Here is a 16,376-nt window from a genome sequence, read left to right as displayed (position 1 = left end):
ATCATGTAGAAACATATTTATCTGTTGTTCTCAATTAAGTAGTTTGTTATGTTATTGCATTTTTCTTTGTATGATGTTTTTTTTTTTCACCACTAGAATAAACCCAGATGGTTGTTTTAATTTTTATAGCATTGAAAGAAACAATGTAGGGTCCATATCAAGTTTAGAATCATAATTTTCAAAAATGAGTCACAATCAAGACATATATACATATTGATTAGTAATTAAGGCATGGCCATATCAATAATAGCAATGCTACTTGGAACAAAAATCAAGTAGAATGTACTAGCTTTTCCTTGTAGTAGTTTCTCCCTTTGAGTTACTAACTTGATATGAGATTGCGTCTTATTTATACATTACAAATGCTTATTCTGTTTATGGCTATATAGTATAAATAGCATGTGCTAACGTTTAATACAGTTTATAATTTTCTGATAAATTTGGTATTTGGTATATGGCATGTAGTTTTTTTAAATAAAAGTTTATACATATGAACAAAAATAGACTGCATTCTGAATGTGTGCATATCAATATTTCAGCCTTTTCTTAAAAAGTTATTAAAATGATTAAAAAATACTAATTACGTAAATACTGTACTTTGTTTTTATAGAACTTTCACCCATAATCTTTTTTTTTTCTTTTAAAGATCAGTGGATAAGTCTGTCATAGTGTATGATACTGTAAGTATTTCAAAATCTTGTGTGATCTGTGTAAATTATGTTTGCTTATTAGGCTACTGAACTTCAAGTTTAGGCAAGATGAGAAAAATGTACATATTTTTTCTGTTTAGGATGCCCAAGAATATAATATATACATTTTCAGAAATGCTAAAATAGTTATGCATGTAAGGTATTGGTTCCGGGACGAGCCCTTAAATATTTCAATAATGGTTTTAAGATAGACAGATGTTTAGTCTGGTCAAAGAAAATACAGATTTAAAGAGCATCAATATTAAAAAAAATCACTTTAAGTCAATTTTTATTAAACTCTTACACCAGGTTTCCATAACAGCAAAGGAGTGTTTACCCAAGGGTTTTGGGAAGGTATAGCTGAAAGCTGAAAGTGGCTCTATCACTTTATAGAGTCCCATCTGGATTTAGAGACTAGTATAAGAAAAGTAGGTTATAAAGGATTTGGAAAAATGGGGCTTCTTGGTAGATGCATGTGAATAAAGACCAGGTTGCATAAGTATGAAGAAAAATGAACATTTAATATATAGTGAAGGTATGATTGATGAAAATATTCTCCAAGAGAAATCAGTGTTGAGTGGGACCTTAGAGTGGTTGAGCTTAGGTTGTAGCTATGCCAACAAAGAAATAGAGATGTGAATTATCAAAGTGTAGTGGGTCAAGCAAGGAAGCTAAGCTAGTCCTCCACACAGCAGTTCAAATTATTGAGTTCTGGCAGGAAGTGGGAAAGAGTACTCAAACGAGGTGAAATAGATCCTTAATATTTCTCAGGAAATTTTCACGAGATTTTACATTCACAGAAATAAATATAATGTTAAATTTTCTCCATAAAATATGTATATGAATCTCAGTTAAATACATCTAGTTGTTGGATGGCCAGCTAAGTGTACTCAATATTGCAATGACTAATTTCTACTCACTGGTCTGCAATGGGTACAGTCAAATGCCATAGCAAAAATACAAATAATTTCATGGTTACTATTAGTAAGTTGAGACAAATCAGCCAGGACTATATTATACTAAAAATTTCACCAGACAGCAGTGCTGATAATTGAGAAAGAGTGAAATAAGTACTTGATAATGTTATTAGTTGTAAATGCTATTCTCTATTCAGTGGGTAAAGTTTTGGTTTATATTAGTGACTCATAATATTAGAATACATAGAGTATATAAACCATTCAGGTCAAACAAGTCTTTATCAGTAGCTTTACTCTTGCCTGAGTAAATATAAAGCTGTTTGTGTTGTTTTTCAGAATACTGAGAATATACTTCACACCTTGACTCAGCATACCAGGTCTGAACTTAACCTCACTTTGTATTAATATAATTAAAAAATAGGTCTGAGGATATATAATAGTTGTTTTTATTAACTAGGTATGTCACAACTTGTGCCTTTGCACCCAGTATCCTTTTACTTGCTACTGGTTCAATGGACAAAACAGTGAATATCTGGCAGTTTGACCTGGAAACACCTTGCCAAGGTTAGTAAGGATATCATGTGTAACCCAGTTCAGCACTATTCACCATTAAAATGAGAAATTCAGTAATTTTTTGACAAATTATTCATGTTGCTTTTCTCAATATAAAGCATATATCCAAATTTAATATAATTTAAAAATAATTTTAGAGAACCCAGTGTTAAAGTTAACCCAGACATCTACATTAAAACTGTTGGTAAATGCTTTTGGATGCACATTCATGTATATCATACCTCCCGTAGTTTTGTAAGCTCTTTATTTATACTCCATACTAATTTTTCAGATAAATATAGCCTAGAACAAAATAGAAATGACAGTTTTATCTTGTTGGTTTTATTTTTGGTTTTCTCAAGCAACATTGACACATACATAATTTAGGAGTTTTATTTTTATCACTGTCAGAATTAACCAATTAGTGGTGCTGATATGCAGATGACAGATCACATATAATACTTCTGCTGATATGAATTTTATATAATAAAGATAAACTTTTTCTGGAGTGTAAAATGTTCTGAAAGAGTAGCATTTAATGTAGCATTAAATGATACTTTATAAGTAGTATTATTTGATTTTTAAAAATTTCTTAAAGGATGTTAAAGTAGAAAACATAGACTTAAGAAAATTTCATTTACTTTTTTTTTAGTACAAAGTGAGAATGTTTATAAAGGATATACTTTTTCTTTTGCTTGTTGTTTTTTCACTTACTTTTTGTTTGTGGGTTTTTTTGTTTGTTTTTAAGCAAGGATCGCAGAAGATCAACCAAAGCAATTTACTGAAGATTGGTCAGAGGATGATGTCTCAAAGTGGCTTTGTGCACAAGGTTTAAAAGACCTTGTTGGTATTTTCAAAACGAATAACATTGATGGGCGAGAACTGTTGAATCTTACAAAAGAAAGTCTAGCTGATGATTTGAAAATTGGTAAGACTAGTGAAAGTTAGGCAGTCTTAAAAACAACTTTTAATAATTTACTCTGAGATTGGTTTTAATTGCACTAATGGTTTCCTCTTAATATTCTAGCACAGTAGTAGTTCTGGTATATGTGTATAGAAGTATATAGTATATTTTTATTCGATTATGGAAAAGAAATGTTACATACTGTTTAGGTAATTAAAGCGATCATGTGATTGTAATTTTTAAAATGTATATTTTAAAAATTGTGGTAGAATTTACCCTTTTATAAGTGTACAGTGCAGTGACTATTCAGAGTTGTATAACCATCACTACTGTCTGATTCCAGAACGTGTTCATCACTTCAGAAAGAAACTCCAATCCCATTAGCAATCACTCCTATTCCTTGTCTCTCTAGCTCCTGGCAACCACTAATCTACTTTCTGTCTCTAAGGATTTACCTGTTCTACGTTTCATAAAATGTATGGCCTTTTGTGTCTGGCCTCTTTTGCATAGCATGTTCTCAAGGTTCATACATGTTGTAGTATATATTAGTACTTCACTTTTTTATGGCCAAATAATATTCCATTGTATGAATTTATCACTTTTTGTTCATCCATTCACCGGTTGATTGGATTTAGATTGTTCCCATGTTTTAGATTTTATGAAAAATGCTTCTATGAACATTCATATACATGCTTCGTATGGGCATCTGTTTTCAGTTTTCTGGGGCATTACCAAATCATATTGACAGAACTTGGCCGGAAGAAGATGTCTCCTTTTGTGATTGGGAGTTGGGAATGAGTGTTATTAAACTTAATTGCTCAGGAAGAAAAGACCCTTTACCAGCTTGAGGGCTAGTAGCCCCTCAGTATGGGCAATGAGCAACATTTGGCTATATTTAATGTAACTCTGAAAAGGCATCTGGCTCTTAATAAGATGACAAATTAAATAGTCCATCAGCTCCTGTACCCTCTTCCCCACCCCTTCCCCATCCCTGGAAATGCTACATAATTGAAAACTGATGGAGTCTAGACACAAATAACCATCAAATATGCAAAACAAAACTCTGAAAACTGTCGAGTGGAATTGGTGGATCATATGGTAACTCTGTGCTTGCATTTGAAGAACTGCCAGGCTGTTTTCCAAATCAACTGTGCCTTTTTATGTTCTCACCAGCAGTGTATGAGGATTCCAGTTTCTCTGCATCCTCATCAACACTTTATGACTTTTATAGTTCTAGCTCTTACATTTAGGTGTGTGATCAATTTTGACTTAATTTTTGTATATAATGTGAGGTAAGGGTTTAGCTATATTCTTTCAGATGTATATATCCAGTTGTCCCAGCACCATTTGTTGAAAAGACTGTTCTTTCCCCTTTAAATTATCTTGACACCCTTGTTAAATATCAGTTGACCATAAACGTGAGGGTTTATTTCTGGACTCTCAATTCTATTTCACTGATCTATTTGTCTATCCATACGCTAGTGGCACAGTGTCTCAATTACTATAGCTTTGTAGTAAGTGTTGAAATTGAAAATTGTGTGTCCTCCATCTCTGGTTTTTTTTTCTCCCCAGGATTGGTTTTGCTCCTTTGGGTCCCTTGGCATTTCCATATGAATTTTAGGATCAACTTGTCAAATTTTGCAAAAAAGCCACCTGACTTTGATGGGGATTATACATCAATTTGGGGATTATTGTCATTTTAACAATATTAATTCTTCTAATCCATAAGCACAGGATATTTTTATGTTTATTCAGGTCTTCTTAATTTCTTTTTCAACAATGCTTTGTAATTTTCAATGCACAAGTCATTTTTTCTTAAGTGTACAATCCACTGGTTTTTAGTGTACTCAGAGTTGTACAACTGTCACCACTATCTAATTGCAGAACATTTTTATCCCCCCAAAAGAATCCCATTCTTTCCTCTTTCTAGCCTCTTGGCAACCACTAATCTATCTTCTGTAGAAATAGGATCTACCTATTTTGGACGTTTCTTTTAAGTGGAACCATACAATATGTGGCCTTTTGTATCTGGCTTTTTTAATTTAACCTTTCAAGGTTCATCCATGTTTTTGTATGTGTAAGTACTTACCTTTTATGGCTGAATAATATTCCATTGTATGGCTATACCACATTTTGTTTATCCACTCATCAGCTGATGGTCATTTGGGTTGTTTCTACTTTTTGGCTGTTGTCAATAATGCTGCTATGAATATATATGTATGAGTTTTTGTGTGAGTATATTTTCATTTCCCTTGGATATATGATTAAAAGTAGAATAACTCTACATATACCATTTTGAGGAACTGGCAGACTGTTTTCCAAAGCAGCTGTACTATTTTACATTCCCACCAGCAATGTGTGAACTTTCCAATTTCCTCACCTCTTTGTCAACACTGGTTATTACCTATCTTATTGATTATAGCCATTCAATAGATGTGAAGTGGTATTTCATTGTGGTTTTTGATTTGCATTTACCTAATGATATGGAGCATATTTTCGAGTGCTCATTGGCTGTTTGTATATCTTCTTTGGTTAAAATTGGTTTGTCTTTTTATTGTTGAATTGTAACAGTTGTTTTATGTGTTCTGGTTATTATCAGTACATCCTTATCAAAAACAGTTTGAAGTCTTAGTGTTGTGCTCTAATGGACATAATACTCAGACACTTATCTGTATGCTCTAGTAAAATCTTAATTAACCAGAAAGCTTAGGAAATAGGTTGTCCATAGTGAATTTACTGTTAATGAGGAGTCAAAGAGCAAAAAAACTGTTTGTTTTTAGAAAGTCATTCTAAAGTATAGTAGTATACTTTCATTACATAGTAAATATAGTATGTGAACCTGTTTAAGTGTCTTGAAAGCTTATGGCCTTTTAAGAAGTTAATAGAATGATGATTTTGTGAAAATAATTAGAATCAGATGGTTTTGTACTCAGGCCATACTGTGAAAGTTAGTTTTGTATCTCTAGTAACTTATTTCCTTTATAATTTATAGTTTACTCTTTCTTCCTGAAAGTAGGTAATAGAGTACAGGTTTTGTTTTGTTTTTGTTTTTTTTTTAAGTTCTGGTGAATTAGCATGTTCATTAGCTGATTTCTCATTACTCTCTCACAATAAGTTTTAACAATACCTTATCACACAGAAGCACATGACAATATAAAACAATAATTTCAGATTTCAACAAAGGATGTTTCAGAACATAAGAGAGCATAGTAAAAACAATAGGAATAAAATTCTGTCCCAATAGCCCGATAAATAAAGTATAAGAAATTCTTACAGGATTCAATTAATGGCCTGAAATAGTTTCTGAAGGTGAGTCTCGGGTTTAGTAGTTACGATCATTTTGACGTTCAGTGAAATAAGTTTTGGAACTACCAGGCTCAAGCCAAAATTGAAATATAGTTTAAATAAGCCTGCTGTGGTCTAAAAGCTGAATTAGGAATATCATTATAAATGGAGACAAGAACATTGCATACTCTCTATTAAGGAATTCGCTTTTTGTTTGTGCTTAAGATTTGGAAAGTTAGCAAATACAACAAATTAAATACAGAATAAATCAGTAAATAAAATTTTAAATAAAATTTAAAATAATTTTTTCTACATCATTCTATAGTATCAATATTTTAAAGTTTTTGCACAATTATAAAGGGTCAGCAAGCTAACATTAATCTTCTACAAGTGCTACTTTAAGCTACAGTGGATTTCTGTTAGTCTTGAGTTTTAAGAAAAGTAGGCTCCTCCTCAAAACAGTAAATTGGAGTAATAGAGAAGTGAAATTGGGTCTGGAAAAAAATGTGTTAAGAGGCAAACTGATGAGTATGTGATAATGAATTTTACTCTTGTGATGCATAACTATTTTACTTGCATTTGCTTTTGTGGTACAGCTGTTAAAACGGTTCCTGTGTCAATGTGAATAAATATGAATTTAACATTTATCACATGAAGGAAATTAATTAATTTTCAGTGAAGTATATTGGAGTTTTAGGGAACAAAGTAGTATATCTATTACATTTGACACTTAAAAATTATTTTTAAGGAGTCAAGCAGTCTATCAAATCTTTTTTCAATGAGCCTTTGTAAATATACAATAAAGGAACCTTCTATAGATTTGAGTATCTGTTGGAACCCGGTGTTTTAACCTAGAGTAATAGTGCTTTTCTAGGATAGTGTTAATGAAAACTAAGGGTACAATAGACATACAGTTTTAGGTAGGAAATAACTCCTTATATCTAGTGCTATATTTGCATAAGGAATATCCAGAAAGAGATTACAGGTACAAGAGATCCTTGATATTAAGAGAGGTATGTCTTAAGACATGTGTATCCATGAATTTGTGAACTCTACAACAGCCTTTAATATTGCACCAAAAGGCATAAAGTATGAAGATAAAGAGCAAGAAAGTCTCTTTAAGATGTGATACTAGGCAAGCATTAAGTCCACTAACTAGCCACGTGATTTTCATCTGCAGTTTGGCTTCAGTTTATATCCAGGCCTCAGGAATATTGCAAACTGCTACGTATCCTGGAGTTTGGAATTGCTGTAGACGATATAATGGTAGAACCATGTAATGACAAATGACAATGAACTATTGTATATCATGTCAGTCCTTACCCTTATATTCAGCTAATTATCAGTCATAGATTCTTAATTGGGAATGAGGTTTTTTCAAAGCGTTCCCTCTTCATTTTGCTCTTGTCTTTTCAAGAAACCATGAAAGTACATGAGACATTTTTATCATTTTCTGCTTTAAAAATTATAATATCAAATTATTAAATGCTTTTTAAAACTTTATGCACCAGCTGTCTTAACATCCTTAAATTTTGGAAGTTTCATGTTTCAAATCCTAGTAATACTTCCTTATGTAGACTTTCACTTGTTGCCTAACTGCATATACTGTTAAGTAACAAGAACATTTACCATTTTTTCTTTACACACAATTGGAAGTGGAATAGTCCTTTCACATGTATAGGCCTGTGCACTGACCTACTGTTAGAGTGGGCGTAACCCTTCCAGTTCAGCTGCTGCTCTTAACTTGGCCTACCCCACTTTCCTGAGAGTAGGGCATTTCGGGGTCTCCATTCCTCAGGCCTATCAGATGTTCTGTTGCTTCCGCATTGATATCAATCACAGGTCTTATGGATGTTGGTGGTTTATTCTCTTCCACTTACATAGCGGGATTCATGAGGATGCCCTGCTACTTTGTTTTGTTGGAAGTGTCGGTGGGATTTGATTTTGCTATCTTGTTGCTCTGTTTTTATGTGGGGATTCAGAGAAGTTTAAAAATTATATTGCTTCTATCACCATCTTCTCTAAATCCTTTAAAAAAATCCCTACTGTACCTATAGTTGTGTGTCCCTTTTCTTTCCTAATATAGTTTTTATGTCTTGTTTTCTCTTGATCTTTCAAGTCAGAAGTTTGTTAATAAATTTTATTTTTAAAAAATAAAAAGTTTTAAAGTTTTTTCTCCAAGAAACCAGCTTTTGATTCTGTAGTTCTGTCTCAGGGCATTGCAGAGGTGATTCAGTGACCAGCCCAATGGGCTGTAATTGTTAGTCCAGGCCATAGCACTCTCTTGTTACCCTGCCTCCAGCTCATGCTGGTGTTGCTGCCTTAGCAATGATATTTACAGGACAAAGTTGGGGAGAGTGAAGGCTACAAGTAGAAAGGTATTTCTTCCATTTGTGTACACAAATCTCTGCTTTAAGCTGTTTCCCATCCCCTACTCTGGAACCTAGTTACTTCTGTTTCTTTGAGAGGTTTCAGAATTTTGTTTTGTATTTTTGATGGTTATTTGTGTCCAGACTCCATCAATTCTCAATTATGTAGCATTTCCAGGGGTGGGGAAGAGGGTACAGGAGGTGATGGCCTATTTAATTTGTCATCTTATTAATAGCCAGATGCCTTTTCAGAGTTATAGTAAATATAGCTAAATATTGCCCACTGCCCATACTGAGGGTTTACTAGCCCTCAGCTGGTAAGGGTCTTTTCTTTCTGAGCAATTAAGTTTAATAACACTCACTGCCAAACCCCGATCACAAAAGGAGATGGCTTCTTCTGGCCAAGTTCTGTGGATATGATTTGGTAACTGCTTGCCTGAGGGCATTTTTAAATGACATTAAAATTAGACAAGGGTAACACACAATTTAACCTTTTCTTATCCAGTACATTTTGAAATAGGGTTTCTATATTCTTTATTAATAAACATTCTAAATATTGGCACACATGTATATTCAACAGGGTAATATATATATTGTTTTCAGAATATTAAATACCTCTATATCCTTATTACATGTTGTATAATTGTCCCCTTAAATTATATGACTTAATTATGTTAGTAGTTATGTAATTATTAATGTGTCTAATTAGTCTAATTATAAACTTGTTGTAGTGCTTTTAAAAAATTGTTTTAAAAATGCTCAATTTTGTTTCAATGAATTACATAGGAGGTAAGTCATAGGAAAGCAGTAAAGCAGTTCCTAAGATGTAGGCAGCTGCTAGGTTGACTTGCCATACTTGCATAGATATGGTCAATGAATCCAAACAGATTTGAACAGTTTATTACTCATGGCACGTCAGGCAGCATGAGCTTCATATTTAAATTGGTTGCCCTTTCAACCTAGTCTTATGGGGGCAATTTGTGTTGGTGTCATAGCTGAGGAACCCTGAGTTTATGAAACCCCCCCCCCAATCTTATAAAGGGACTGCTAGCAAACTAGTCCAAGAGGAAGACATTATCTTTGTACTTGTCAGGAAACAAATCTGCCCTCAGACTGGGAGGGAAACACTATCTCTAGCTTCCAAGTAAGTTTGCAGACATCCTTGAAAAGATTGCTAGACAAAAGGTGTCATAAGGTGTGTATAAACACTGGAGAATTACCGTCCAATCAGAAAGAAAGCTGATTTGGCTTTTTATGGGAACTCTGAGGTGTTCTGAAATGTAGTTCTTTTTTCCTACCCACCCTACACCCCCCAAACACCTCCACCTAAAATAGAACTGTCAGGTAGATTATCTAAAAATATTAACAGATAATCACACTAAACTTCCTAAACTTAATCGTATTAATCTTTCCAAAATTAAAAACTAAGATAATTTTTAAAACTTAAGATAAAAGTATTACAAATGAATGAAACGTATGTGTAGAGTCTTGGACAAAGATGAACTTTACTTGAGATTGTGTTTCATATGAGAATCAGCAAATAATACATCCAATTTCATAATGTTTAAAAATATAAGATGGAATTTTTATATTATCAAATTGAACATCTTTAAAAATGATTTTTAGGAAATTTTTTGTTGTCTAAATAAATTAACCTATAATAATGAGCCTTTTCTGATTTTGTGTGGTATATTAGTATTTGGGCAATCTGAAATTCTTGAGGATCTTTGAGAATCTAAAATTACTTAGAATAAACTTTCTCTTGCTGAGTTATTTTAATCACACAGTATTCTATACTACAAATATTGATTAAAGAATTTATAAAGAAAAGGTTCCATGTGGTAAAACAGAATGTCTGATGGTTTTTGGTTGTAGTAGATGAAATTTCTCTTTGTTTGCTGAAGACTTGCATAAAGGTTAGAAGTAATAGTTCTCCAGCCCTAACAGAATAATTTCTTTTCAGAATCTCTAGGGCTGCGTAGTAAAGTTCTGCGGGAAATTGAAGAGCTCAGGACAAAGATGAAAACCCTTTCCTCTGGAATTCCTGATGAATTTATATGTCCAATAACTAGGGAGCTTATGAAAGATCCTGTCATCGCATCAGGTATGTGATGCTATTCTAAGTTTCAGGGCATATTATGTACTAAATGAATAAATAATGTAGACAGTTCACAGAAGTTTGTTTAAATGTGTAACTTTTTCAAAATTACTTTATTTCTCAAGTTCTTTTTTTTTTTTTCTTTTTAAAAATTCCTTAGATCTGAGGTGAACTATTGAACATTGTGTATTTCTTAATGAATAAAATTGGATGGAGCAGGTTTGGATAAGATTAGAGACAAAAAGAAATAAGCTTGACAAGCCTTACTTAAACTTGTGAAATATGTATTTAGTTACTAGAATGTATAGTTAAAATATTGTTTTTTAAGATAAACTGTTGAGATCTATTATATTTATTTTGTCTATCATGAATTTAAACAACCTTACAGAAATAAGAATTCAGAGGTTATAAAGTTACATAATTTCACATTAATTTCTAATCTTTGTCAGTGAACACAGACATACATACTTTACATAGTTGTAATCAGTGAATCCATATTGTGCTTTTTATTTTTAAGACTATACATTTCTGTATATTGACTTAGTCTACATAATTTTCAGTGTTAATAACTTTATTCCATTGTAGCTCTATGCTACAATTTGACTCTTCCGTTTGGTGTATGTATATGTTTGAAAAGCTTTATATTGTTAATAGCATTGTGCTGATATCTTGGTACTCCTTTCATTGTGTTGTTACCATTACTTAGGGGTATTTTCATGACATGTGTTCCCCAAAGCAGAATTAACCAATCAGAATATTTTATGAATGTTAAAAAGAACAGTTTTGATAGTTCTTGTTAGATTTGTTATTAGATTGTTTTCTAGGAAAAAATAGTTTAGAATGCTGCCAGAAATGTATGTAAGTGTACCTGTTTTTCCAGTTTTGTGATCATTGAATTTTAGAACTCATTTATTTTTGCAAGTTTAATACTTGTTTGAAACTGTATTCCTTTTTTTAAAAAATTAATTTTTGTTTTTTTGATGAATTTACATTTATTTACTGATTTTGTTTGTTATGCCAGTAGTGTACTTTTACAGTTAAACTAAATTATTGTTAAACAGTAAGTAAAACTTAAAAGTCTTTAAGAAAGTGTACACATGTGGGCCCCTTTCTATTTGTTTTTATTTCCCAGAAATCTTTAGACTGCCTCATTTCTGGTCTGAATCAGTTATAGTGGAGGCAAAATTCCACGACAGTGGAGGTGTAGTGGAGTATAGTCTGAGAGTGAGTTGATGGTTGATGGGGGTGATAATAAACTGGGACTTATGTCCTAACCTTACCCAGCTCATCAGAGAGACGGGTATACCAGATTTGGGGAAATTTGTAATTAGATGCAGGCATTAATTATTTAAATACATCTTTTCTTAATTGTAGTAAAAAACACATAAAATTTACTGTCTTAACCATTTTTAAGTGTATTACACTATTGTGTAACCAATCTCCAGAATATTTTCTTCTTGCAAAACTGAAACTGGGTATACCTTCTTGTTTCTATGAATTTGACTATTCTACATATCTCATATAAGTGGAACCATACAGTGTTTGTCTTTTTGTGTCTGGCTTATTTCATTTAGCATAATGTCCTCGAGGTTCATCCACATTGTAGCCTGTGTCAGAAATTCGTTCCTTTTTAAAGCTGAATAATACGCCATTGTATGTGTACACTACATCTTGTTTATCCATTCATCCATCAATGGATGTTTGGTTTCCTTCCAGCTTTTGGCTATTATGAATAATGCTGCTGTGAACAGGGATATACAAATATCTCTTTGAGTTGCTGCTTTCAATTCCTTTGGGTAAATGCCCAGAAGTTGCATTGCTAGGTTATATGATAATTCTTTTCTTTTTTCTTTTTTCTTTATTTTTCACATCTTTATTGGTGTATAAATGCTCCTCACTGTTTGTGTGCTGCACAACAAAATGAATCAGCTATATGTATACATATATCCCCATATCCCCTCCCACTTGATCCTCCCTCCCACCCTCCCTATCCCATCCCTCTAGGTCGTCACAAAGCACTGAGCTGATCTCCCTGTGCTAAGCAGCAGCTTCCCACTAGCCATCCATTTTACATTTGGTAGTGTATATGTGTCAGTGCTACTCTCACTTCATCCCAGCTTCCCCTTCCCCACCCCGTGCCCTCAAGTCTGTTCTCTATGTCTGCGTCTTTATTCCTGCCCTGCCACTAGGTTCACCAGTACTGCTTTCTTAAATTCCATATATATGCGTTAGCATACGGTATTTGTTTTTCTCTTTCTGACTGTCTTCACTCCATATGGCAGATTCTAGGTCCATCCACCTCACTGCAAATAACTCAGTTTTGTTACTTTTATGGCTGAGTAATATTCCATTGTATATATGTGCCACATCTTCTTTATCCAATCATCTGTTGATGGACATTTAGGTTGCTTCCATGTCCTGGCTATTGTAAATAGTGCTGCAGTGAACATTGTGGTACATGACTCTTTTTGAATTATGGTTTTCTCAGGGTATATCCCCAGTAGTGGGATTGCTGGCTCATATGGTAGTTCTATTTGTAGTTATTTAAGGAACCTTCATACTGTTCTCCATAGTGGCTGTATCAATTTACATTCCCACCAACAATGCAGGAGGGTTCTCTTTTCTCCACACCCTCTCCAGCATTTATTGTTTCTAGATTTTTTTTTTTTTTTTTTTTTTTGCAGTACGCGGTCTTCTCACTGTTGTGGCCTCTCCCGTTGCGGAGTACAGGCTCCGGACGCGCAGGCTCAGCGGCCATGGCTCACGGGCCTAGCCGTTCCGCGGCATGTGGGATCTTCCCGGACTGGGGTACGAACCTGTGTCCCCTGCATCAGCAGGCGGACTCTCAACCACTGCGCCACCAGGGAAGCCCTGTTTCTAGATTATTTGATGATGGCCATTCTGACTGGTGTGAGGTGATACCTCATTGTGGTCTTGATTCACATTTCTCTAATGATTAGTGATTTTGAGCATCTTTTCACACATTTGTTGGCCATCTGTATGTCTTCTTTGGAAAAATGTCTATTTAGGTCTTCCACCCATTTTTGGACTGGGTTGTTTGTTTTTGTGATATTGAGCTGCATGAGCTGCTTGTATATTTTGGAGATTAATCCTTTGTCAGTTGCTTCATTTGAAAATATTTTCTCCCGTTCTGAGGGTTGTCTTTTTGTCTTGTTTATGGTTTCCTTTGCTGTGCAAACGCTTTTAAGTTTCATTAGGTTCCATTTGTTTATTTTTGTTTTTATTTCCCTTTAGGAGATGGGTCAAAAAGGATCTTGCTGTGATTTATGTCGAGTGTTCTACCTACGTTTTCTTCTGAGAGTTTTATAGTGTCTGGCCTTACATTTAGGTCTTTAATCCATTTTGAGTTTGTTTTTGTGTGTGGTGTTAGGGTGTGTTCCAATTTCATTCTTTTATATGTAGCTGTCCATTTTACCTAGCACCACTTATTGATCAGACTGTCTTTTCTCCATTGTATATCCTTCCCGCCTTTGTCTAAGATAAGGTGACCATATGTGCATGGGTTTATCTCTGGGCTTTCTATCCTGTTCCATTGATCTATATTTCTGTTTTTGTGTCTGTACCATACTGTCTTAATTATTGTAGCTTTGTAGTGTAGCTTTGAAGATCCCACATGGCGCGGAGCGGCTATGCCCGTGAGCCATGGCCGCTGAGCCTGCGCGTCTGGAGCCTGTGCTCCGCAACGGGAGAGGCCACAACAGTGAGAGGCCCGCATACCGCAAAAAAAAAAAAAAAAATTATATGGTTAATTTTTTATAAAGTTTTGATGGATATTTGGAGGAAAAGTATTTTTTCTCTTTGGTTCCAAAATTATTTTTTGCAATGTTATTGATATATTACGGTATATCAATATATAGATAATATAGATATCAAATTGATAATTGTCTAATTCACATCCTCTGTATCATTGCTATCCAGTAGAACTTTTTGTGATGATGGAAGTGTTCTTTGTACCATTGTAGTAACATTAGGCACGTGGTTATTGAGCACTTGATATGTGGCTACTGTTAATGGGAATATGAATATTTTACTTAATTGGGATTGATTTAAATTCAAATAGGCACTTGTGGCTATTGTATTGGACAGTACAGCTCCATAACCTAATTTTTTTGTATACAATTTATATAGGTATAATTTAAATAATAAAATCTCTTCATTTTAAGTATACAGTGTGATGAGTTTTTGAAACGTGTATACCTGTGCATCCACCATCATGATCAAGGTATAAATGTTATTATCATCCCAGAAAGTTGTTTTATCCCCTTTACAGTCAATATTTTTCCACCCCTGGCCTTATGTAACCACTGATCTGCTTTTTGGCACTCTAGATCATATTTGCCTTTCTAGAATTTGATATAAATGGAATCCTTCAGTATATCCTTTTTGTATCTGGCTTTTTTCACTCAGCAGAATGCTTAGGATTCACTTATATTATTGCACATATCAGTAGTTCATTGCTTCGAATTGTTGAGTAGTGTTCCATTACATGGATATACCATAGTATATTTATCCATTAACTGTTAATGAACTTCTGGGGTTTTCCAGTTTATGGCTATCATGAATGAAGCTACTGTAACATTCATGTACATGTCTTTGTCTGGACATGTTTCCTTTCTCTTGGTTAGGTAGGAGTGAAATTTCTGTGTTGTCTAGTAAGTGAATGTTTCACTTTTGAGAGAGACTGCCAAACTGTTTCTCAAAGTGGTTGCACCATTTAAGTTCCCAACTGAAAATTCCAATTTCTCCACATACTTGCCAACATTTGGTATTGTTAGTCTTTTATTTTATTTTATTTTATTTTATTTTATTTTTTTCTTTTTGCGTTACGTGGACCTCTCATTCTTGTGGCCTCTCCCGTTGAGGAGCACAGGCTCCGGACGCACAGGCTCAGCAGCCATGGCTCACGGGCCCAGCCACTCCGTGCCATGTGGGATCTTCCCAGACCGGGGCACGAACCCATGTCCCCTGCATCGGCAGGTGGACTCTCAACTACTGCGCCACCAGGGAAGCCCCCTAGTCTTTTAATTTTTGCCATTCTGGTGGGTGTGAAGTGGTATCTCATTGTACCTGTAATTTGCATTTTTCTGATTATTAATGTTGTTGAGATTTTATCCTGTGTTTTCTTCTAGCTGTTGTATGGTTGTATATTTCATGTTTAGGTCTATGATTTATTTCAAGTTAATGTTTGTGTACTTTGCAAGATAAGAGTAAGTAAGCTTTTCTTCTTTTCCTAAATGGGAATTCAATTGTTCCAACAGCATTAATTGAGAAATATTTTCCCATTGAATTATTTTGGCAACTTTGTTGAAAATCACTTGACTATATTACTGGTCTATTTATAGATTTTCTGTGACCTGTTGATCAGTTACATCAGTGCCTTGATTATTGTAGCTTTATCTTGAAGTAGGTCTTTTTTTTTTTTTAATTAATTAATTTTTGGCTGCGTTGGTTCTTTGTTGCTGCATGCAGACTTTCTTTAGCTGTGGCGAGCAGGGGCTACTCTTTGTTGCAGTGCGTGGGCTTCTCATTGTGGTGGCTTCT

The 16,376-nt window shown here is 34.0% G+C and overlaps 1 protein-coding gene across 7 annotated transcripts in view; it reads left to right on the top strand.

The window, feature by feature from the left end:
- Positions 1-16,376, top strand: part of WDSUB1 (WD repeat, sterile alpha motif and U-box domain containing 1) — a 76,915-nt gene that overhangs the window by 27,818 nt on the left and 32,721 nt on the right. For all 7 annotated transcript variants that reach the window (XM_060106179.1, XM_060106181.1, XM_060106177.1 and 4 more), the window contains 5 exons: positions 647-680; positions 1,943-1,983; positions 2,064-2,170; positions 2,907-3,086; positions 10,680-10,820. In XM_060106179.1, the coding sequence (XP_059962162.1) occupies positions 647-680; positions 1,943-1,983; positions 2,064-2,170; positions 2,907-3,086; positions 10,680-10,820 (503 nt within the window). The remainder of the gene's footprint in view (positions 1-646; positions 681-1,942; positions 1,984-2,063; positions 2,171-2,906; positions 3,087-10,679; positions 10,821-16,376) is intronic.

This window comes from Mesoplodon densirostris, chromosome 8, assembly GCF_025265405.1.
Source record: "Mesoplodon densirostris isolate mMesDen1 chromosome 8, mMesDen1 primary haplotype, whole genome shotgun sequence".
In the NCBI taxonomy this organism is placed as follows: domain Eukaryota; kingdom Metazoa; phylum Chordata; class Mammalia; order Artiodactyla; family Ziphiidae; genus Mesoplodon; species Mesoplodon densirostris.
Note: the sequence above shows the minus strand (reverse complement) of the source record. Positions and strands in the feature narration are given on the sequence as shown.